The sequence below is a fragment of the Carcharodon carcharias genome, chromosome 20 (assembly GCF_017639515.1).
Source record: "Carcharodon carcharias isolate sCarCar2 chromosome 20, sCarCar2.pri, whole genome shotgun sequence".
Taxonomy (NCBI): Eukaryota; Metazoa; Chordata; class Chondrichthyes; order Lamniformes; family Lamnidae; genus Carcharodon; species Carcharodon carcharias.
In genome coordinates this window covers 109,546,791-109,571,261 of record NC_054486.1, presented here as the reverse complement: position 1 = coordinate 109,571,261, position 24,471 = coordinate 109,546,791, and the positions used below count along the sequence as shown (strand labels likewise).

At 44.4% G+C, this 24,471-nt stretch overlaps 1 protein-coding gene across 3 annotated transcripts in view; it reads left to right on the top strand.

Moving 5' to 3' along the window:
• LOC121292804 (protein jagged-2-like) overlaps positions 1-22,889 on the top strand; it is a 179,239-nt gene extending 156,350 nt beyond the window's left edge. For all 3 annotated transcript variants that reach the window (XM_041215221.1, XM_041215220.1, XM_041215219.1), the window contains 9 exons: positions 641-757; positions 1,385-1,412; positions 3,254-3,339; positions 7,576-7,689; positions 11,764-11,879; positions 17,073-17,321; positions 19,126-19,257; positions 20,083-20,239; positions 21,489-22,889. In XM_041215221.1, coding sequence (XP_041071155.1) covers positions 641-757; positions 1,385-1,412; positions 3,254-3,339; positions 7,576-7,689; positions 11,764-11,879; positions 17,073-17,321; positions 19,126-19,257; positions 20,083-20,239; positions 21,489-21,943 — 1,454 coding nt within the window. In that variant the 3' untranslated portion in view covers positions 21,944-22,889. The remainder of the gene's footprint in view (positions 1-640; positions 758-1,384; positions 1,413-3,253; positions 3,340-7,575; positions 7,690-11,763; positions 11,880-17,072; positions 17,322-19,125; positions 19,258-20,082; positions 20,240-21,488) is intronic.
• Positions 22,890-24,471: the final 1,582 nt, after the last annotated feature.

Sequence of the window (24,471 nt, the reverse complement as noted above, 5' to 3'; positions counted from 1 at the left end):
TTCTTGGAAGGGAGTTCCAGGATTTTGTCCCTGTGATATTTGGGATACAATAGAAGTTTCAGAGGGGAGGGGGCACGGGGGAAGAGCATGAGTGGTCTTTATTATTTGTAGAAAAATAGACTGGACCTCTCTAGGATTGTTTAAATTCCCACTAGAGCCTTGAGTTTCTCAGAAAAACATGACCTTTTGGGAAATTCCTTTGGCCAAACTGTTTAGATTCTTCATGTTGGTTAAAGTAATTTAGTACACGGGCCAGGGTTTTATGGCCCCATCGGCCCGGTGGGATACCATGGTCCTCCGGAACTGAATGGAGATTTAAATGACCTGCCACCTCAGCTGGGGGAGACACCCTGCGGCGGGACCATAAACCCCTGGCCATGGAGTAGGAAGGGGCAGGGGTAACAGAAATCGGTAAATATCAGCAAGCTCGCAGATCTGTTCCTTTTGAATGCTGTTGTGATTTTGCAGGAATTCTAATCACAGGATATCTTCCTGGTACAGTCATGTGGCCACTAACACAGTCACTAATCTTGCCCAGGTGTAGGCTGGGAGTTCACCCCTTCACCTGCCCGCGCATCTTAATTGTTTGAATTGTTTCCTGTTAAAAATGATTTGACATGTAAAGTGTCTTGTGTTTCAGCTAAGAACAGCAGTTGCATCCCCAGCCCTTGCCAGAATGGAGGGACGTGTGTGGGTAGTGGTGACACCTTCACTTGCGTGTGCAAGGAGGGATGGGAAGGTCCAAGCTGCACACAAAGTAAGTTCTAGTCATCTTGTGTCTACGGGGTGCTCTGTTCTTGCGCGTGCCTTCCAGAAGCCAGTTTATTCATAGCAAGGTGTCGCAAACACTAAAAGGCCAGTTGCTTTGGAGGTGCTGATTGAGGAATAAATATTTCTCAGATTATTGTGAAGATTTCCCAGCCCTGTTTTGAAATGGCGCCTAATCCAAGAGAGGTGTCAGTTTAACACCTTTCCAAAAAGGCAGTATCTCTGACAATGCTGGACTTCCTCAGTACTGCAATTGGAGAATTGGCCTGGCTTATAGGGCTTAAAGCCCGACATGGCATCCAAACGCACTATATGACCAAGCAAGTTCCTTGGCCCTAACCTCAAGGGAGCACTGAGGATTGATGAATAGCTCTGACCCTCGGGGGATCTTTGACATCCCCCTGAAGATACTGAAATCTATCCAATTTATTGTGTTGGAAAAATCCATCAACAAAAGCCACCACTTGTCTTGTTTCAGTGGTACCAGGGACTGGGGTGGGACAGGGAGGGTAAGGGGCTTGCCTCCCCCCCTTGTGAGCTGCTGATCACCAGAGCCCACTTGGGTAAAGCAGGTTTATTTAAAGTTGTTTAATGTTCCTTTTGTTTTCTTCCACAGATAAGAATGACTGCAATCCTCACCCATGGTAAGTGACACTCGTAGCAAGTGTTACCTTTATTGCCAAAGTGCTGCAGCCAATCTTAAATAAGCAATTGGCTAGATCCACTTCTGGGAGACCAGCAATGCCTGCTGTTTCAATCCAGCTCCATTATCCTGGAAGAAAAATTGCATCAAGTAACCTTACAGCACAGAAGGAGGCCATTCAGCCCATTGTGCCTGTCCTGGCCATTTGGAAGATTTAATTAGTTGCCCCTGTTGCTCTTTCCCCATGAGCTCTGTAAATGTTAGCTTTGAGTATTTTATCCATTTCCCTTTGAAAGTTACTATTGAATCTGCTTCCACCATCCTTTTAGGCAGTGAATTGCAGATCATCATAACTTGCTACACTAAACACTCTTCATTTCTTTTTCTGGTTCTTTTGCCAGCTGTGTCCTCTGGTTACTGACCCTCAGTGAAAACAGTTTGATTATATACTCTTTGAAAAGTCTTTTTAATTTTGAACACCTCTATTAAATCCCACCTTAATCTTTTCTATAATCCCAGATTCTCCAGTGTCTCCACAAAACTGAGGCCCCTCATCCCTGGTATCATTCTGTTAATCTCCTTTATGCGCCTCTCAAATCAGTTTATCAATGATTCAGCCACTGGATTAAAAGCCCTGCATTCAATAGTATGAACGGTGATTTTTCCAGTGTATGATATCAGAGTGCCAATCTAAAGATGTTAGTGTTAGTTTCCACCTGCCTGAGGGACTGACTAATTTAGCAGTGGCTTTTTAAAAAGAACTGCTTTAATATGGGAAATATGACAGGCAGGTTACGCATAGAAAGGTCCTACAAACAATAATCAGATAATCTGTTAAATGCATGTTGACTGAGGGATAAGTATTTGCTAGGACATTGCCCAGAGCTCCCCTGCACTTCAGATAATGCCACGGGATCTTTAATGTCCACTTGAAAAGGCAGATGGGGCCTAGGTTAAATGCCTCATCCAAAATAAGGCACACCAAAAGAAGTGGTAGAGCAATCCCTCAGTGTTGGGGGCTAAAGTCTCTAGGGTGGGGCTTGAACCCATAACCTTTGGACTTGGGTGAAAGTTCTACTAACCAAACCACTGCTGGCAGCATAACACAAAACTGTCTGCCCTTGAAAGAGAAAAAAGGGAGGTATGGTTTTGAATCTGACCTTTTTTTATCAAAAGTTTCCCTCTTGCCCCTCCCATCCAACACGCACTGCATGCTTTTTAGGCCAGTCTTCCCACCAGTGACTGTCAGAAGAATGGGAGGTCAGTTTAATCCAGCTGGTGCTACAATGGATAAAAAGAGGAGGGCATTATTGTAATCTAATTTAAAAATAAATGTGCAGCGTTTAATCGGCTTTGTAACAGATTTGTTACAAATCCCCCCCTTCTCACATGTACTGAGCCAAAGGACAAACCTGCTCCCAACCGATTCCCACGAAGTGATAGTGGAAAGCCGGGCTCCTGATGAGAATGGGGTTGCATTATCTATGGCACAAGTCATAACCAAGCTTTAATAGGTGCAGGTTGGGGGATGGGGTGGGGTGGGGGTGGTTACAGGGAGAAAGAGAGGTACTAATATTGGAAATTCTTTGTGGATAGTAGGCTGAAAATGTAATAGCAGGGGTTCTGGAACCTTCCATTCTCCCATTGTCAGCCCAATGCTAGAAATGCCTTCTGTTAATGACAATTGAAATTTACATTTGAATAGATGGTGATGTTGAGGCAGAAGTTGTATTTTTCTCTTATGTGTCCTCACTCTCAGCTGTGGTTGTGTTGACAGTAGCTAGAGATCACTTTCTAACATGCAAGTGGTTGGGGGGTATGGGTGTGCTTTGTCTTTTACAGCTACAATGGAGGCATCTGTGTCGACGGTGTGAATTGGTTTCGATGTGAATGCGCTCCAGGCTTTGCAGGGCCTGACTGTCGAATCAGTAAGTATCTAACAAGCAGAGCAGAGTGTTCAGGGGTTGTGCCATTATGACCCAGCACCCTTTTTGTTGCAGTCAGTCCTTGACCTCTCGGTACATTCAGCTGAGTGAAGGGCAGTTGTACCTCGTATAACACAACACCAGCTGATTGAATTATTCATTCACAATGAAAAGCCCCCTTTGCCACCTCTGGAAGAATTAGCGCTTTTGTCCCCTTCACTGATGACTCTTTCCCCAGTCACAAGGTCCATTCATTGTCTTCAAGAAACTTTAAGAAATACTTTTCCTCAAAATAGAAATTTGCTTTTGGTCCACTTCAATACTGGCTAAATATCTTTATAACGCTTCAACTATCTCCTCATAACTTGGTGTCAAATTTTATTTGATAATGCCTCTGAAGTGCCTTGGGATGTTTTATTATATTAAAGTTGCTATGTATAAATATTGTCCAGCTAATGCAACAAAAACTTTATTGGTTTAAATTATTACTTTTGTTGCTGTGAATCTTTGAGCTGTTATGACCACCTTATTTTAGCTCCCCTTCTGTACCTGACTCCTGACCATATTCCAATTTTAATGAAAATAAATCATTTGCGTTTATATAGCACCATTCGTGACTTTGGGACATCCCTTGTAATGTAGGAAATATGGCAGCCAATTTGTGCACAGCAAGCCCTCACAAACAGCAATGTGATGATCAGGGAATCTGTTTTAGTGATGGCTGAGTTGCATATATTGGCCAGGACACTGAGTAGAACTCCACTCCTCATCTCCAAATAATGCTGCAGGATCTTTTACATTGACCTGAGGGGGAAGACAGGGTCTCGATTAACATCTCATCCAAAAGGTAGCACCTCTGACAGTTCAGTACCCTCTGAGTAGGGAGCAAGAGTGCTACCCACTGAACCAAGTCTGGTAGATACTGGGAAAAATCTGGAATCTTGCCAAATTGGCTGTTCTTTAAATTGAGAGTATATTGGCAGGCAGCATTACACATGAGTAAAACCTGAGTGTGCTGAAGCCAGTTGCGCCCCCATCCCCATGCCGCTAATCCACGATCAGCTAACATCGTTCAGGCCAAGAGTTATTGAGGCCAGAGCTTGTGGAAGCAAGTATTGCAGAGAGGAATGTGCAGTAGATGCACCATGCAGGCAATACGATACAATTCTAAACACACCCATGCTGGTAATACTACGGAGATTTACAAAACCAAATGAGGGAGGCAAGCCATGGAAAACAAGATGAGATCTTCAACAACAACAGTTTGCATTTATCCAGCACCTTCAATGTAGTAAAATATCCTAGAGTGCTGCACAGGAACATAACCAGGCAAACTTTGACACTGAACCACCTAAGGAGATATTAGGACAGGTGTCCGAAAACTTGGCCAAAGAGGTCAGTTTTAAAGCGTATGAGGAGAGAAAGAGGGGTTTGGGTTTCTCTTCTTGACATTCAATGCCATTACCCTCACTGAATCCTCTGCTATCAACATTCTGGGGGTTACCATTGACCAGAAACTGAACAGGACCAGCCATATAAGTACTGTGGCAACAAAAACAGGTTAGATGCTGGGAATTCTGTGGAGAGTAACTGAACTCCTGACTCCCCAGAGCTTATCCACCATCTACAAGGCACAAGTCAGGAGTGTGATGGAATACTTTCCACTTGCCTGGATGAGTGCAGCTCCAACAATACTCAAAAAGCTCAACACCATTCAGGACACAGCAGCCTGCTTGATTGGCACCTCATCCACAAACGTTCACTCCCTCCACAACTGACGCACAGTAGCAGTACGTAGCATCTACAAAATGCATTGCAGGAACTCACCAAGTCTCCTTCGACAGCACCTTCCAAACCCTCAATCATCTAAAAGAACAAGGGCAGCAGATGCACGGGATCACCAACACCTGCATGTTCCCCTCCAAGTCACTCACCATCCTGACTTGGAACTATATCACCGTTCCTTCACTCTCGCTGGGTCAAAACCCTGAATCTCCTTCCCTAACAGCACTATGGGTGTGCTAACAGTACATCGACTGCAGCAGTTCAAGAAAGCAGCTCACTACAATCTTCTCGAGCAATTAGGGCTGGGCAATAAATGCTGGCCCAGCCAGTAACACCCACATCCAATGAACAAACAAAAAAAAAAGAGAGGGAAAACCAGAGATTAGAGCCCAGGCAGCTAGAGGCACAGCCACCAATGGTAGAATGTTTGATACTTGGGATGTGCAAGATGCCAGAGTTAGGGGAGATCAATGATGGGGAAGAAAGAGACCATGGAGTGTTTTGGAAAAGCAGGTGAGTGTTTGAAAATTGTGTTGGGACACACAGAATTCAATATATGTCAGCGATGGGACTAACTGGATGGCTGTTTGAAAGAGCTGGCACAGGCATGATGCACTGAATGGCGGCCTCCTATTCTCTATATCGTTCTATGGTTGATGGATGAACAGGGCAATTTTTTATGCATCCATGGATGTGAGCCTCACTGGCTAGGCTGGCATTTGTTACCCATCCCGAATTGCCCTCCAAGGTGGCGGTGAGCTGCACTCTTGAACCACTGCAGTCCACGTGGTGTAGGTACACCCACAGTGCTGTTCGGGAGGGAGTTCCAGGATTTTGACCCAGCAGCAGTGAACGAATGGTGATATGGTTCCATGTCAGGATTGAGAGAGATTTGGAGGGAAATGCAGATTGTGTTTTCATGCGCCTGTTGCCTATGTCCTCCTGGGTGACAGAGGCCATGGCTGTCGAAAGAGCCTTGAGTTGCTGCAGTGCATCTTGCATATGGTAAGCACTGCTGCCACTATGCATCAGTTGTGGAGGGAGTGAATGTTTAAAGTAGTGGATGTGGTGCCAATGAAGTGGACTCCTTTGCTCTGGATGGTGTTGAGCTTCTTGAGTGTTGTGGGAGCTGTACTCATCCAGGCAAGTGGGGAGTATTCCAGCACACTCCTGACTTGTGCCTTCTGGGTGATAAAGACTTTGGGGAGTTGGGAGGTGAGTTACTCACTGCAGAATTCCTAGCATCTGACCTGCTTGTAGCCACAATATGTGGCTAATCCAGTAAGTTCCCAGTTAGTGGTACTCTGGCACTTTTTCTCCACCCCGTCCAGCCCAAGGATGTTGATCGCAGGGGACTCAGGCGATGATAATCCTGCTAAATGATGAATAGGTGGTTGGACTTTTGTTGTAGTCATTGTCTAGTACTTGTGGCGTGTGTCTTTCTTGTCACTTAGCAGTCCAAGCCTGAAGGTTGTCAAGTTCTTACTGAATATGGGAATTAACTACTTCAGTACCTGAGGATTTGCAAATGACATTGAACTTTGTGCAGTCATCAGCAAAACATTCCCAATTCTGACCTGATTTTGGTGGGCGGACTTTTGATAACCAGCTGAAGGCGTTTGGGTCTCGGGCACTGTATGGAGGAACTCCAGTCATAATCAAGGATGAAGGTTTTGGAAGCAGATCAAGTTAGGCAGGCAGAGCTGGGTGTTGTTAAGAGGTGGATATAGGCAGTTTTAATAGTCATGTCTAGAGGTAACCAAGAGGGAAGAAAATCAAGAGTGAAGTACATGTTACTTGAGATCAATTTAAAATATCACTAGAAGGGTAGTTCAGGAAACAGCACTAAACTGAGAAGAGGGAAAAGTACAATTAAACTTCAAATTTGATGATGGACATTTTGAGTTACATGTCAAGAGGAGTTGGATATTAGTGGAGCTGAAGAAGGAATTGGATATTACTTTTGAGTAAAGTTAATGTTGGGAAGGTCCCTTTGCATTTATTTCTATATGTACTCATATGTTTTAGAAACTGTTTTCCACACTTTTCTCTCAGGCTCTCTCAAGCACTCTTGCTTTTTCTCTCTCGCTTTTTCTGGCTTGGCGGCAGTGAACCCATTCCCTTTAGGTAATGGGTATCTATTCGAGATGAGGGGAGGGAGTGAGAACTTGCATCCTGTGTGTTTTTAAACTACTGACGGTGGCTGGAAGCGCAGCTGCAAGTGTGGTGAACACAGCTCTGAATGAAGCATTGGAAATAAAAAGCCTCTTACAGAGCTGGCTCTCAATGGCTGCTTTAACTCGATTGTTTACTGTGAAACTAATGATGAGACTGAAGAGGCCAGGGCTGGCTTTTTGCAATTAGGCAGAGCAGGAAACACGTGGCCTCATCAGCATTTTTAGTGTCCCTTATTTCTTTGTTAATGTGTACTTTTATTCTCTTTCTCTCTCAAAGACATCGATGAATGCCAGTCATCCCCTTGTGCTTATGGAGCCACTTGTGTGGATGAGATTAATGGATACAGGTGCATCTGCCCCCCTGGAAGAGCAGGCTACAGATGCCAAGAAGGTTCGTGTTTTCAGAAAATGATAATTCTCTGTCTGACTTAAGAGTACTCTTGGCCTGCAGGATTCGTAATGGTCTTCCAAATAATGACCCCTCTTTTTTTTATTTTCTAATAAGTGGCTGCTTGCTTGAAGATAGTAAGGTGGCTGGCTGCTCCTTGCCCTGTAGGGCTGTATCCCAGTGACAGTCAGTCAAGGGAGGGATACAGGGACTTGTGAGATGTGGGGGTGGGTGAGGAGATGGTGGGAAGCCCTACGCTAACTGAAGACACGATGATCAGGCACCTCCTGTCTTGTTTGTATTGATTGGGCCGTGAGCTGTTCAAATTGCCCTGTGGCATCTTGATGTCTGGGAAGGGCACGAGTCTCCAGCTTTGTGATGAATCATAGAATTGCGGAATTGAGCAGCACAGAAGGATGCCTTTCGGCCCATTGCTGTTGTGCTGGCTCTTTGAAGGAGCTATCCAATTAGTCCCACTCACAGAATCAGAATCACAGAATCACTTTGCCTGCTCTTTCCCAAAGCCCAGTAATTTTTAGCCCCTTCAACTACTTATTCAGTTCTCTATTGAAAGTTACTATTGAATTTGCTTCCACCAGCCTTTTAAGCAGTGCAGTCCAGCTAATAACTTGTTGTGCAGATTTTTCCCCCTCCATGTTGCCTCTGGTCACTGTCCCCTGCTGTGCTCCCAGTGGATGTTACTGCCAACTGCTGTGCTCCCCCGATGTGCATAACCAGCCCCTGCTGTGCTCCCCCGATGTGCATAACCAGCCCCTGCTGTGCTCCCCCGATGTGCATAACCAGCCCCTGCTGTGCTCCCCCGATGTGCATAACCAGCCCCTGCTGTGCTCCCCCGATGTGCATAACCAGCCCCTGCTGTGCTCCCCCGATGTGCATAACCAGCCCCTGCTGTGCTCCCCCGATGTGCATAACCAGCCCCTGCTGTGCTCCCCCGATGTGCATAACCAGCCCCTGCTGTGCTCCCCCGATGTGCATAACCAGCCCCTGCTGTGCTCCCCCGATGTGCATAACCAGCCCCTGCTGTGCTCCCCCGATGTGCATAACCAGCCCCTGCTGTGCCCCCCTGATGGATGCCACTGTCCAGCCCCTGCTGTGCCCCCCTGATGGATGCCACTGTCCAGCCTTTCCAGGTTGTTACTAAGACTGAGCAACATGAATAATTGATCTCTGGAATCGAGGTATATCGGGACCTGGCATGAAAATGGAGCTGAGGCAGAATCAGCCCTGATTGTGTTGAAGTGTGGAACAAGCATGAGGGGCCAGATGGTCTATTCCTATTTCTTATGCTCTTGTGCCACATTGGCTCTCTAGCTCGCTCACTCTACCTCACTACAAGGAAAATTGAATAATCCAGCTTGATTCATTTCAATGAGTTCACAATCTGTCACTGTTTTTCTCAAACAAAATAGGCTTGACTTTGGTAAGAATGTGTAGAAAAGTACATCCTACACAAATACCCTCATTCCATATGTAAAGAGGGAGCAGAAGGAAAATTGTTGATTTGCATAACTCAAATTTAATATGAATGTTGTGGAAGACTAGGCAATGGTGTCAGCTCAGACATAATCTGTACACCTTTGAGCTCTGAGTTTGTGCCCACCACAGTTTTGTCTGCCTTCTCTAGCTAAATATGGCCATAACTGATAAGTCGACTTGAATTATCATCAGTACCTGCCCTGTGAGCGTTTGATGGGGACGGTGTAGAGGGAGCTTTACTCTGTATCCAAACCCCGTGCTGTACCTGGCTCCCAAAAAATGGTTGCAACAGAAGAGTTGTCCACGAAAGATCAATGTTGAAGCTCTGAAAGGACCAATCAAGGGACCAATTCCAACAATGCCTTGGGGGGGGGGGGAAAACTTTCAAACTTCAATCAAGAACAGAAGAAGTGTCCACTGTCCTTGGGACGTCCTTAAGTCCAATATCATCAATGTAAAGAGACTCCTGAATTTTCTGTCAGAAAGCATCAGGGTTGGTTTGATGAAAAGGATCAGGATATCAACGAACTAATCGTAAGCTTTCTGCACCTAACGGAATGATCCAAATTCAGAGCAAAAGAAATTGGCTTTCCAACAAGCGCAGGCCAAAATACAAAGGTACAGCATGACATGAAGAGCATGTGGGCAGAAAAGACAAAAGAAATTCAACATCTTGTTGACGTGAATGATACCCATGGTTTTTTCACTGCCATACAGACCATTTATGGTCCAAGTACTCAAGGACCAGCTCCTCTGATGCTTAAGAACCGGGCAGATCTGACCAAGGAAAGGGAAGCTGTTGACGCCTGTTGAAGGGAGCAGTTTGAATACCTTTTCAGTAAAGAATCAATTGATGAGAGTGTTTTCATCTCCCATCCCACAACACTCAGTTAGAAACGAGCGCAGAACTCTGCCAACACCTATCAAGGTGATGAAAGCCATCACTCAAATGAATAGCAACAAAGCAGCAAGAGGTAATGGAATCTCTGCTGAAATCTTTAAGCATGAAGGAGAACAACTAACATTCCAGCTCTGTGCCGTTATCCTACAGATGTGGAATGAAGAGGAAGTCCTGAATGATCTCAGGGATGCCACGATTGCTACAATCTTCAAGAAAAGGGACAAATCCAGCTATGGAAATTACAGAAGCATCTCCATCCCACAACAGCCAGTTAGAGATCAGCTCGAAACTATGCCAACACCTATGGAGGTGATGTATAACGAAGATAATTACAAGAATCCTTCTAAATAGACTCATTACACTTCCTGAAGAGCTACTCGAATCTCAATGAGGGTTTAGGCCATAAGAGGCACGGCCGACATGATTTTTACAGTTCTCCACACAGCATTCTTTGACTTGACAAAGGCCTTTAACTCTCTAAATTGTGAAGCACCCTAGAAGATTCTGCTGAAGTATGGATGTCCTCTAAAATTTGTTACCATCCTTCACCTGCTTCATGGTATGCAAGCAGTAATCCTTAACAACAGATCCATTACAGACTCTTTGGAGGTTAAGACCGGAATCAAATAAAGGTTGTGTCATTATTCCAGCTCTTCTTTTTTTTTTTTGTCAATTTTCCTTGCTGCCCTGCTTTGCCTGACTAGAGACAAGCTCCTGCTGGAGTGCAGCTTATTTATTAAATGGGCTGTGAACTCTTTAATCGCATGACTCCAATCAAAAACTAAGACCACTCCGACCTCAGTCATTGAGTTCCGATACACTGATGATGTTGCAGGAAGTGCTGTGCTGGAAATGGATACCCAGAGAATCATTGACGTATTTACTGAGGCGTACGAGAAGATGGGACTCAACATTCAAAAAACCAAAATCCTCCATCAGCAAGCTCCGAATGCACGTGTCTCCGCCCCATTGAGTAGGATTCATGATGAGTTGGGGTGGTCATATCGTTTGGATGTCAGATATCAGGCTCTTGAAGCAGGTCATCTTCTCCCAGCTCAGTCGGGGCAGATGCAGCACAGGAGGACAGAAGAAGCACTTCAAGAATGTGTCGAAAGCCAACATGAAGAAATGCAACATTGACATCAACTCCTGGGAGACTGTCACCTTGGACTGAGCCATATGGCAGCAGAGTCTGTGAGAAGGACCCCAGCGTTTTGAGACCCAAGGGTGACAAAATGAAGAGGAAAAGCGATAGGGGTGAAAAGAATATGCCAGGGCCCGAATTGATGGTACACGACCAGATGACAAATGTCCAATGTGTCATGAAGTCTGCCGATCCCGAATCGGCCACCTTCAGACCCAAATTATCCTCGCTAGCGAGGAATAGCTGATATAGTACCTATCCTGGGAGTGTTTGTTGGGGATAGTGCAGAGGGAGCTTTACTCTTTATCTAACCCTGAGCAGTAGCTACCCTGAGAGTGTTTGATGTTTAATTTAATTGAATTGTAAATGTGACCTTTACATTTGTATTATGATGTATCTACCAATATCACAAAGAGGAAATCATCTTCTGCTGTCTGTGAGGAATATGTTCTCCTGATAGATTGCAGATTTTTCTGCTAGTTGATGAGTAGTTAATCTCTAGCAGTGACCTAATCCTTTGACTTTTTCCTTGCAGTCATTGGCTTTGGGAAGTCATGCTTCATGTCAGGACAGTACCATCCACATGGTATTCGGTGGGAGCAGGAGTGCAACACCTGCCAGTGCCTGAACGGCAATGTGAACTGCACTAAGGTATGACAGACTTCAAACCCTTAAGTGAGGGGTGTTTCTTTTTAAATTCATTTTCATATAATTGCTAGCTGGCTTTCATTCATCGCCCCCATCCTGTCTCACGCTATTCACAATATCGCCATCCTGTATGATCCTGAGCTGACCTTCTGACTCCCTTACCTTCGTAAAGACCATCTACTTCCAGATCTGTAACATTGCCTGTCTTCGACCACAGCTGATCTGCTGCTGGATACCATCATATCTTGATTTTGTCACCTACAGACTTGACTATTGCAGTGGTCTCCTAGTCAATCTTCCATCCTCCATAAACCTCACCTCATTCAAAACTCTGCAGAACATATCACACCCAACATCAAGTCATATGCACCATCACCTTTGACCCACTTTGATTCTGTTCTCAATGTTTCCATTTGAAATTCTCATTCTCTCATCTATGTCTTTAACCTTTTCTAATCCTATAACAACCCTTTTCTCCCCACCACCCACCCCACCCCCTATCCAGCTCCGCCACTGCCTCTTGTACATCCCTCCTGCTGTTGGTCTGCACTCTGCTGGATAAACCCCATTCTCTGGCACTCCAACCTAAAACACTTAATCTTCTTCTTTCTTTTAAAGAAAAAATACCCTCCTTAAACTGACTTAAGATTTTGGTTTCACTTGCTAATTTCGCTCAGCATCTATTTTTCTTGCACCTCTCGAGCATCTTGTGACTTTTTGTGTTAATGGTGCTATGTAAAAGCAATGTGCAGTCTTGCTAGCAAGTGGACATTAAGTTGAGATAGATGAAGTGAAGCGTTGGGAATCGCAGATCAGATGTTGTTGATGCCTTTTATAATTCTCATTTTTTTTTGTAATTTGTCATTCTCTTGTGAAATTCTGTCCCTCTTGCCAATATATTTTAACAGTGGTAATGTTGAGAAGGGTAGCATGGTGTCATTTTTTTTTGATTGAGGCGTAGATGACTTTAGTGAAATTGCTCAATAGGCAGGTAAGATATAAAACCCGATCGCTCCTTTATTTATACCTCAACATCCAATTGTGGGAATGCTGGAAGGTCCCAGTTTCATCTGATCTGATCTCTCAGTAGTCGCAGCCAGAGAGGCGAGGGAAAAGAGCCTGCATTTCTGTAGCACCTTTCGCAACCTCAGGATGTTCCAAATCACTTCACAACTAACAAAGCACTTTTGAATTGCGGACACCAGGAAGAGCTCCCCTGCTCTTCAAAATAGTGTCCTAGGATCTTTTAAGTTCACGTTTTAATGTGTCGTCTTAAAGGTATTGCGTCCAACACTGCAGCACTCCGTCTACTGCACTGGCAGTGTCGGCCTGGATTTTGTGCTCCATCTCTGGAGTCCGGCATGAAGCCATGACCATCTGACTCAGGTGGGTGGGAGCATACTCCCCGCTGGGCCATGGCTGACACCAGGCAGCACTGGTGAAACCATTGGCCATTGTGGCTTGTGGGCTAAGGATCACTCCTAGTTATCAGTGAGATTTGCTGTCGTGTGCATGCACGTGGACTTCTAATGACAAGACTGGGGTGAACTATAGTCAATTTCATTGTCAAATATCACTCTACAGCAAGTGTTGGTGCCTTCAGGAGTGGAGGGGATTTTGAAGGAACAAGTGGAAGTGCATTCTTAAAAATCATTATATATAAATTGGTAACCTGGAGCACTTATTTTTGGGACGTGGATTAGACCAGAGAGAGCAATACCTAGGACTACTTCCATTTGGTAGAAAGAACGGAGACCTCTGTTGCTTGTCTTCTGTAGCAGAAGTTTGCAAAGGTGGGTTTCCACTTAGCACAGCGGCTGTTAGAGCAGATGGGTTCCTTTACAACCATGGCTCTTGAGTAGCTCTCTCAGCCTTGGAGTCAGGAACTTCTGGTTTCAAGTCCCATGACAGAGACTTGAGCACAACCCAGGCTGACGTTCCCAGTGGAGTAAGTACTGAAGCCCCATCTGCCCCCTCAGGTAGATGGAAAAGATCCCATGGGACCATTTGAAGTATTGTAGTGGAGTTCTCACTTGTCTCCTGATCAATATCTACCCCTCAACTAACACACAGGACAGATTCTCTGATCATGATCACAGTCCTGTTTGTGGGATCTTGCTTACCCTAAGTTGGCTTGCTGTGTTTCCTACATTACAACAGCGACTACAATGCAGATGTATTTAAACATTGGGTCATCCTGAAGTCATGAAAGAAAAGTTATGTTTCCTTATCAGAGTGCACTTTATTCACTGCGCTCAGCACCCAATGTGCCTGGTTGTGGAATATGTCCCTTTTCTATCCAAGTACCCAATATAAATAAGTTTGGAATAAATTCTTCCCTGAGCCCATTGGTCAGCACTGAGATTCTTTACTCTCCTTTCACTATATTGCTCTCTTATTTCAATCTAATTTTGTTTGATTATACCTTGAGATGTTTTACTGTGTCAAAGGTGCTATTCTATAAATGCAAGCTCTATACTTTCCTAGACAACTGTTGGGACCCTGCACTCCAGTGCTCCTGATGTTTCCACATGACCTGGTGGGAGAGATTACTGTTGAACAGGCTCCTTTCAGGCTTTGTCCTATTGTTTTTTATTTTCTCTTTGCCTTTCCCACCGGCTGGTAAACAAACCTTTGAAAGTAAAGGCTTGTTTCTACAAGACTAGATCAAGTTTGATTTCTTGTCTGTGTTGAGGCTAGCTGATTTTTAAAAACACGACAATTTTATGCTTTTAAATAGTTACTGTTCTGTGTGCCATTTATCACACCATATCTGCCTCTGAACCAACATTTCAAACCTCCCAATACTATTCCTGTTTCCTTTTATAACTGCAGTTAGTTATTCACCAAACATTAAATATTTAAGCATAAAGTGTGGAGAAAAACTGAAGGAAGTGCAAGAAATAAAGTTACAAGGATATGCTATAACTAAGAGGTTATAACTTGAAATACTGAACAGGCTGGAGGTCCTTTCTCCAAGTAGTTGTAGAGACTTTTCCACTTGGCATCAAGTTAAGAGCCATAAATATAAGATAGTTGGCAATAAATTCAGGGGAAACTTCTTTACTCAGAGTGCGTGGAGACAAATGTTGTAGATGCACTTAAGGCGAAGCTAGATAAATACATGGGGTAGAAAGAAATAGAAAGATTTACAAGGATAATACCATAACTAAGAGGTCATAATAATCAGGAAAGGCTGATCAGGCTGGGACCCTATTCTCTGGATAAGCGAATGCTAGGAGGTGACCTGATAGAGGTCTTTAAAATGATGCAGAGGTTTGATCAGTTGGATGTAGGGATGATGTTTCCACTTGTTGGGGAGCTCAAAACTGGGTGCCATAATTATAAGATGGTCATTAATAAATCCTATAAGGAATTCAGGAGAAACTTCTTTACCCAGAGAGTGGTGAGGATGTGGAACTCATCACCACAGGGATTCGAAGAGGCGAATAGCAGGGGAGGCAATGACATAGCAGTTTTGTCGCTGGACTAGTAATCCAGGAGACCCAGATTAATGCTCTGGGGACCCGGGTTCGAATCCCATGGTAGATGGCTGAATTTGAATTCAACAAGATTCTGGAATTAAATATCTAATGATGGCCATGAAACCATTGTCGATTGTTGTAAAAACCTATCTGGTTCACTAGTGAACTATCTGGTCTGGCCTACATGTGACTCCAGACCCACAGCAATGTGGTTGACTCTTAAATGCCCTCTGTACAAGGGCAATTAGGGATGGGCAATAAATGCTGGCCTAGCCAGTGACACCCACATCCAATGAATTAAAAAAAGAGAGGCTGGATATGGGAGGAATGGAAGAGAGGATTCTGCTGGTAAGGTAGGGGCCGGCTTGTGAAGCATATCCCTTGGACCAGGTGAGCTGAGGGGCCTGCTTCTGTGATGTAATGTAACTCGGACTGTGCCATCACAGCTAGATGGTCCTGGGTTTCATTATTGGGCTGAGATGATCTTTGCTACGGGGTGGCCTCTGGGTCTTCTGTGAAGAATGGACCAAGCCAGAGAGAGTGCCTTTGCAGTGTCTCCAAATAGAAAGGATGTATAAGTAAGTTGGATTTGACTGTGATACAATCAGAAACCAAGTGGCCTACCAGTACTTCCTGTCTAGGTTTGCATGGGAAGGATGTATGCTTGGAAAGTAACTAGTGACTATCGTGCCCATAGTTCAGTGCTACTACCGGGATGGGTGGATAGAAAGGTGTTTGATAACAAGACGCAAGGCACTCATTGGATTTGAGGTTTTGATTGTTTCTCGCTCACCTTGGACTCTCATAGAATATGAGCCCCGAGGTTGGGTCTTTGCGTCAGTTATTTTCACTTGTGTAAATGGTAAACACATTACAACTGGTCTGTGTCTGAGGTATGTACTGGTGCTGTCATCAGGTTCTTGTGGGGAAAGTAAAACTCCTGTGGAGTTAGGAGAAGCTTTAAACACTGGGAAAGATTGCTTATGATCTCCACTCCTGCCTACCACCATATCCTTTGGTTCATCCTTTTCCTGCACATTCTCAACAAGCATCCAATTTTCTCTTGAACCTACTTAAACTGTCTGTTTCCTTGGTAACGCTGGGTGATAAAATTCCACTTGATCATTCCATACTCCTAGCATATCCATTCACCTTAGTGAGTGATTAGCTTGGATCAGTTTGTTAATGCGGGTGAAATGGTAACAGAGGTTAATCCTAGCTCAGTATCTGGCTTCTTAAAGTTTGAAAGCCATGGATTCAAGTTCCATTCCAATGGCTTGAGCACAAAATGTCAGTCGAATAAAGGAGTGCTGTTATACTGTCAGAAGTGCCATCCTTGGACGAGAAATTAAATGGAGGCCCTTGGGTGGGTGTCAAAGATCCTAAGAGATTATTTGAAGAAGAGCAAGTAAGTTCTTCCCAGTTTCTAACCATCACCCAACAAAACTACAACAGATTATCTGGTTATTATTTCAGTGTTGTTTGTGGGAACTTGCTGTGCATAATTTGACTGCTGCATGTTTCTACATGACAGCAGTGACTTCTGTATTGTACTTCATTGGCTGTAAAGCCACTTGTGACATCCTGAGGTCAACAGCTCGACAGTGTTGATGTGCTCACACATGAAGAATAGGAAGTTTAATAATGACTAGCCGTTGGCTCACTTTAATCTTTTATTAAACTGGCGTGGTGTTTCTGTTTGTTTCAATAGGTATGGTGCGGCCAGAAGTCTTGCTTGTTGCATGAAAGACCTGGCCACGAAAACTTCATGTGTCCAGAGACCCAGCAGTGCCAGGTCAGCCCATGGCTCAAGTGTTTCTCCCCTCCTTGTACTGACTGGGGGGAGTGTAACCCCTTAAACGCTCTGCCTGTTAACTCCAAATGCCAGCCTAACACGGGACAACTGGACAATAACTGTGCAAAGATCACACTCATCTTCAACAAGGAAAAGATTCCAAAGGTAAGGCAGACTGTGCAAAGAATTTCAGAGCAGTCATCGGTTGAGTTGAATATATTTGTTGGGAACTGGCCTTTCACCCTTGGGATCTGTATTCACCCCACCCTGAGGAGATGTGATGGAAGTCGCCTCTACATCTGGTTACAAGGTGTTTAGGAGAGACAGGAAAAGAAGAAAGGGGAAGTGGGGGGTGGGTGTGTGGAGTGGTGGTATTGATTAAAGATGGTATTACTGTACTGGAGAGAGAGGATGTTCCAGAGGGGTCAGGGACAGAATCTCTCTGGCTATTGGCGAGGAATAAAAAAAGGTGCAGTAACATTGATCTGTGTAGTATATAGACCACCAACTAGTGGAAGGGATGTAGAGAAACAAATTTACAAAGAAATTAGAGAGGTGCAAGACTTATAGAGTAATTATAATGGGGAACTTCAATATCCAAATATGGACTGGAATAAGAATAGTGCATAACTAGAGGGGTCAGAGTTATTGGAATGTGTTCAAGGTAATTTTCTACAGTACATTTCTGGTTCAACGAGAGGTCGGGTGCTGTTGGACCTGGTTCTGGGGAATGAGTTGCCCCTGGTGCATCAAATAACAGTGGGAGAGCATTTAGGGGACAGTGACCATTGCATCATAAGGATTAGGTTGGTCATGGAAAAGGACGAGGAACAATCCAGAGCAGGGATAATTAATTGGGGGAAAGCCAATTTCGATGGGATGAGAATGCATCTGAGTTGAGTGAGTTGGAATCAAATGTTGGCAGAAAAGATAGTGGCTGAGCATTGGGCCACCTGTAAATAGAAAGTAACGCAGGTAATGTCAAGATACATTCCCTTAAAGGGGGAAAGGTAGGGCAGTATAGCTACAACACTGGCATCCACCTGGCAATGTGGAAAATTACCCAGGTGTGTCCTGTGTACACACAGCAGGACAATCCAACCCGGCCAATTACTGACCCATCAATCTACACTCAATCATCAGTAAATGATGGAAGGAGTCGTCAACAGTGCTATCAAGTGGCACTTGCCTAGCAATAACCTGCTCACTGATGCTCAGTTTGGGTTCTGCCAGGGCCACTCAGCTTCTGAGTTCATTACAGTCTTGGTTCAGACATGGACAAAAGAGCTGAACTCCAGAGGTGAGGTGAGAGTGACTGCTGTTGACATCGAGACGGCAGTTGACCAAGTGTGACAGCAAGGACACCTAGTAAAACTGGAGCCAGTGGGAATCTGGGAAAACTCTCCGCTGGTGGAGTCATACCTAGCACAAAGGAAGATGGTTGTGGTTGATGGAGGTCAGTCATCTCAGTTGCAGGACATCACTGCAGGAGTTCCTCAGGGTAGTGTCCTAGGCCCAACCATCTTCAGCTGCTTCATCAATGACCTTCCTTCCATCATAAGGTCAGAAGTGGGCTGATGTTGAGCACCATTCGTGACGACTCAGATACTGAAGCAGTCCATGTCCAAATGCAGCAAGACCTGGACAATATTCAGACATAGGCTGACAAGTGGCAAGTAACATTTGTGACAAAGCAGCCCGCTTGATTGGCACCCCTTCCACAAACATTCACTCCCCCCACCACCAATGGACAGTGGCAATGTTGTGTACCATCTGCAAGAGGCACTGCAGGAGCTCAGGAAGGCTCTTTCCAGTGTGACAAAGCACCAGCATAGTGAGCCACCTGGTCTTCGGGGATTAAACGTGTAGAATAATTGCTAGTGGATTAGAGACACAATTTGTTCTGAATGTGAGTTTGCAGAGTTTCATATAGGTGTTCCCAGAGTTATCTTCCAATTCTTCTCCCCAGGGCATTACTGTGGAATACATTTGCTCAGAACTGCGGTATCTACCAGTGCTGCAGAGCCTCTCTAAGGAGCGGACTCTGTTCGTGTTGTGTGACCTGGCCAACGCCACCGACAGCGCAGTGGAAGTAGCCATCGTAAGTAACAGCCTTGCTTGGGTTTTTGGAAGTGTCATTGCCATATCATAATCAGCCTTGCATCTGATCAAATGTCATTGCAAGCTTTGCTTGAGCACAGTGAGTTCATGCCCAATAGTGCTTGTTATGTTTGGATTCTTTATGGATATGTGCTAGTTTTGTGAATAGAATGGAAGGAACGCATAACACTTAATTTTTTCCAGCCTACAGATACACTATTTTATTAATATTTTGCATAAATCCATTACAGATCAGCCATAATTCAATTAAATGATAGAACAGGCTGGAGGGGCCAAATGACCAATGCTCCTATTAAGGCAATGGGTCATTCTAACTCCTTTAGATTTGGATCTCTGCTGGGAACCTGAGGAGGAAGTCAAGTTGGATTGTCCAGTTGGCAATTCCCAGTCTTGATTGTCCGGTTGGCTGACCTCAGCAGGGCGCATCTGAATTAGACTAGGAGTAATCAATTCCTGCTCCTGGTAGCTAACTGGATACTACTCTGGAAAATGGATGTTGGGAAGTCAGATTTGACTGTGTGGCCCTCGTGATTAAATAGCCCATTGATGTCTGCTGTTGAGACTGATGAGGAAAGCCATTTGTTTGATGGTTGATTGACCTTTTCTCTATCTGCAAAACCTTCCAAGTATCAGTTTCACCAGTTCCAAAGATGAATCATATTGGACTCGAAATGTTAACTCTATATTTCTCTCCACAGAAACTGCCAGACCTGCTGAGGCTTTCTAGTACTTTGTTTTTATTTGTGTTTTACCTCCTCTCTGTTCTGCTTCTCTCCTCCCTCCACACAACCCCCACCTCCCCCAGTCATTTACCCAACATAGTGAGGACCGGGATGGGATCCTGATAAGGGAGGCGGTTACGAAGATTGTCGACAATGTGACCAAACGACAAAATAGCACCATGATGCTCGCAGTAATCGAGGTGAAAATAGAGACAGCATATGTCCCTCCTTCCCAGCCAGGTAATACTGACTGTTCCTTTATTAATGTTCCTTTTGTACATCATTCGGTTTGGCTGCATGTTATTTGACTGAAATCATGTGTTACCTGTAGCTCAGAATCTCCTTGAGTCATAAAGTTCTTGGTTCTCCAAAGCACCTAATCCAGCTGATGCCGCCAGTGATGTACTGAAGGGAGTGCAACACTGTCAAAGTTCAGTTTTCAAATGAGACATTAAATTGAAGCTCTGTCTGCCCCCTCAGGTAGAAGTAAAGATTGGGGTCCTGGCCAATATTTATCCCTCCATCAACATCACTTTTTAAGTAAATTGATTGTTGTGCAGTCAAACATGGCAGCCAATCTACAGAAGCAAGTGAAGTCACTGTTGTAAAGTAGGAAACAATGAAATCAGTGACCGTTTGTTTGTTTGGGGGGGTGGAAGGGGAGGTGGTTTTAGTGTTGGATGAAGAAGAATGTTGGCTCAGGGTACTGTGCAAACTCCACAATAAAAACAGAAAATGCTGAAAATACTTTACTGAGCAGGTGGCATTTGTGGGGAGAGAAACCATTTCATTTTGGGTCAGTGATCTTTCGTCAAAACTGCAAATGTTAAGCATTCTCCTTTGTTCTCCAGATAGTACTGTAGCAATTTTAACATGCACCAAAATTGGCAAACTTGATTAGCACCCTATCTGAAGGCTAGCCCCTCTGATAATGGGTCAAAGTTTAGGAGGAGGGCTGATTATTCAGCCTGTATCCTGTGCTGTACTTAATCTAGGATTGATTAATACTGTTACAATTGCTCCCACTGAATCCACTGTTGAATGCATAATCCAGGCTGGCACTTCCAGTGCAGTACTAAAGAGGTGCTGCATTGTCGGAGGTGCGACCTTTCTGATGAGACATTAAAGTGAGATCCTGTTTGCCCCTCAGCTGGTTCTAGAAGATCTCATTGCCAATATTTTGGAGAGCAAGGGAGTTCTCCCAAATATCCTGGCCAATCTTTATGCTTCAGCCTGCATCACTTAAACAAAGATGATCTGGTCATTCATCTTATTGCTGTTTATGAGAGCTTGCTGTGCCAAAAGAAGATTACTGTGTTTTCTACATTACAACACTTAAAGTGTTAGCAGGCTGTAAGACACTGGGACAGCCTGCGATTGTGAAAGGTGCTATAAAAATACAAGCTATTTCTTTTTATGAAAAGATTCAGTGCCAATTTATTTTTACATCACTGTTCCATCTCCCCACCCTTTATTCTGATTTACACAGCGTACCTAGTCCCAGTGCTCAGTGTGGCGTTTGGTGTGGTTTGGCTGATCTGCATCATCATCTGCGTGTGGTGGACACGGAAGAGGAGAAAAGAGAGGGAGAGAAGCCGGCCGCCCATGGAGGATACAGTGAACAATCAGTGGGAGCCCCTGAAACCTATCAGGAACCCCATCGATAAACCCTGCAGCAACAAAGACATTCAGTACGAATGCAAAAATTTAATGGCCCCTTGCAGCCGGACTCTAATGGCAGGCGAGGAGGTGGAAGAGGAGTTGGGTGTGGACAAGTACCCCTCCCAAAGATGTACAATTACATTCTTGCCAGCGAAAGGCGACGTTAAATCATCGCAGTTGACTCCAGTCAAACAGCCACATCGGACAGGCAAAAGGGACAACCGCTGCCTGAAAAATGTGAATGCGTCAAACCATGAAGGAGGTAAGGATCTTTCTGTATGAACATACGGAGTTTGTTTTGTGCCTACAGCTTTTTTTTTTAAAAAAAGAGAGAGAAAGGGAGGGGGGGAAATGAAGATAAATGCCTCATTGCCTCCTTGTCCGTTAAGACGGACACCATCTATTGAAGTCTTCATGGTCAAATAAGTGTCTCTTTCTTTTGGTGTGTGTATAAAGCATTATTTACCAATTGTCTCTTTAAATCTTGTATAAATTATTTGTGACTTGTTCAGTGTCAAGATCTCTTTGCCAGTTGCTATATTGTGTTTCTTCACCTCTTAAATGTTAATTGGAGGGGGCAGCGCCTTTTGCGTCCCTTAGCAACAGAGAAGGAGGAACCGAGATAACTTTATTAAGCACCCTCCTCCCATTTTACACAAAACAAATTGTTTACATAGGTTTTGTTGTGGTTTTTTTTTGTGTAGTACCTTAGCATAATTCCCTTTGCCAGGGTAGGAGGTTCTGATGTACAATTGAACCTCGATCTGTTGTTTTTGGTGACCCTTCATCTGAGTCCCCCCCCCACCCAAGTTTCCTACTGTTGGGTTGGTTTTAGTTTAGTGGGGGTGGGGTGAAGTTGGGAGTTGTTCTTGTGGCTTATGCCATTGCCTTCTCCGTCTTGACTGAGCCTGTGGACTGTGGTGAGTGTGCTGCACTTCAGGCCCTCACCTGTAGTTTTCTGTTTCTAGGAAATTGCTAGCTCATCCAACTTTGGGAAGCGGAAAGAAACGAGTGTTTTATATGTTGATGGGAGGGACGTGATGGGGAGCCAAAGAGAAACTGCTGTAAATAGGTCCAAGAGCTGGTCACCACTTGACGATATGTCATCCTGAAAGGATAGTTGGCATGGGGAAATGATCACTTGGATTTCTATCTTTAATAGGCAGAGGTGGAGAGGGAAGAGAAGGGGGAGGAGGATAGACAGCCTCGATAAAATTATGTTAAATCAAAGACGACATTGTGGGGTGGTGGGGGGGTGGGGGGGGTGGGGGAGGTGGTGGGGAGAAAGAAAAGCAATTTCTTGTCAGAAAATATGCCACGGAACTGAAGTGCCTTGTTGCCGTCTGACCTTTGAAAGGATGTGCATTTATACAGCGCTTTAACACATCTCGAACACACCTCGAGGAAAGCTTCATGTGGCGAGTTACCTTGAAGTACAGTGAATGTTAGGTGGGCGTAGTGGAGCCTATTTTTTTCTACCCAGTGAGATTCCACAAAGGGCAGCCAACTTTATTACCCAAAGTAACCTTGCTCTTATTTCACTGGAACCTGGGTGTGAGTGCAGTATTGGAGTGGCAAGTGCCTGGAGCTTGAATTGCTGTAGCAACTGTCAAAGACTATCCTGCTGATTTTGATTTTATATATATATATATATATATATATATATATATACTTCCTTACTGTCCTATAATAAAATAAACGATTGTAAGTGTATGATCAAAGCTTTTGTATATATGTATATACTTATGGAATCGATGTGTATATTTGATTGAATAACTTAAAACAATATTAATTCAAGTTTTTTTTTGTTTGGATGCCATTCCTTAATTTATATTAAAAAGGAATTTTGATGGCATTTCTGTCACATGCGGGCACACAGATACATCTCTTACTCTAGTATTCCGTTAGAAATCTTTAACTTCACATCTGGCTAAAGAATAGAATTTGTTGGCCTCTTTTACATGTTAAGCTCATATGGAAAAACAAACCCAAACTGTATATAAATTCGGCATGCTTTCGATTATGCTTCTTCAACTCAACCCATTGCCTGCACATCTCCATCTCCGCGCGCTGGGATTGCATGCTCAGCCTGGTTTCCAGAGATGGGGATGGGGAGGAAAGGGGCAGCAGGCAGAGGGTGGGGAATGAGCGGCAGCTTGGATTTGGACCTTTGGAAACTGATAATCACTTTCGAAAGCTGAAGGTTCCTTTTTTATTTAAAAAAAAGAGTGCAGCTGTTCAGGTAGCGTGAAACATGGGGTGATAGGCAAGAGAATTAGGTTCATGTGCCCATGTGAATGCCCCCTACTAAACAATTCAAGAAAATGTCCAAGTCTGCTTTCCTACAGTCTGTTTTAATCCTTAGAGGTGGGTGCAGATATATGTGGCCAGTGCTTGGACAAACCTTTTATAAAAAAAATGTCCAGTTATGTCTTAGACAGGGCAAAAATAGGTGGACCTACACTTCAGTTTTCTGCAGCCACCCCTATTATCTCAGCTCCCACCTCCCATTGTTAATGTTTAATTCTGGCCTTAGAATGTTAATGAGCTGATTGTATGCAAGCATAAAGAAAAAAATCTTCTCTCCTCATCCTCTCTCTCCCCCTCTCTCGCTCTCTCTCCCCCTCTCTCGCTCTCTCTCCCCCTCTCTCGCTCTCTCTCCCCCTCTCTCGCTCTCTCTCCCCCTCTCTCGCTCTCTCTCCCCCTCTCTCGCTCTCTCTCCCCCTCTCTCGCTCTCTCTCCCCCTCTCTCGCTCTCTCTCCCCCTCTCTCGCTCTCTCTCCCCCTCTCTCGCTCTCTCTCCCCCTCTCT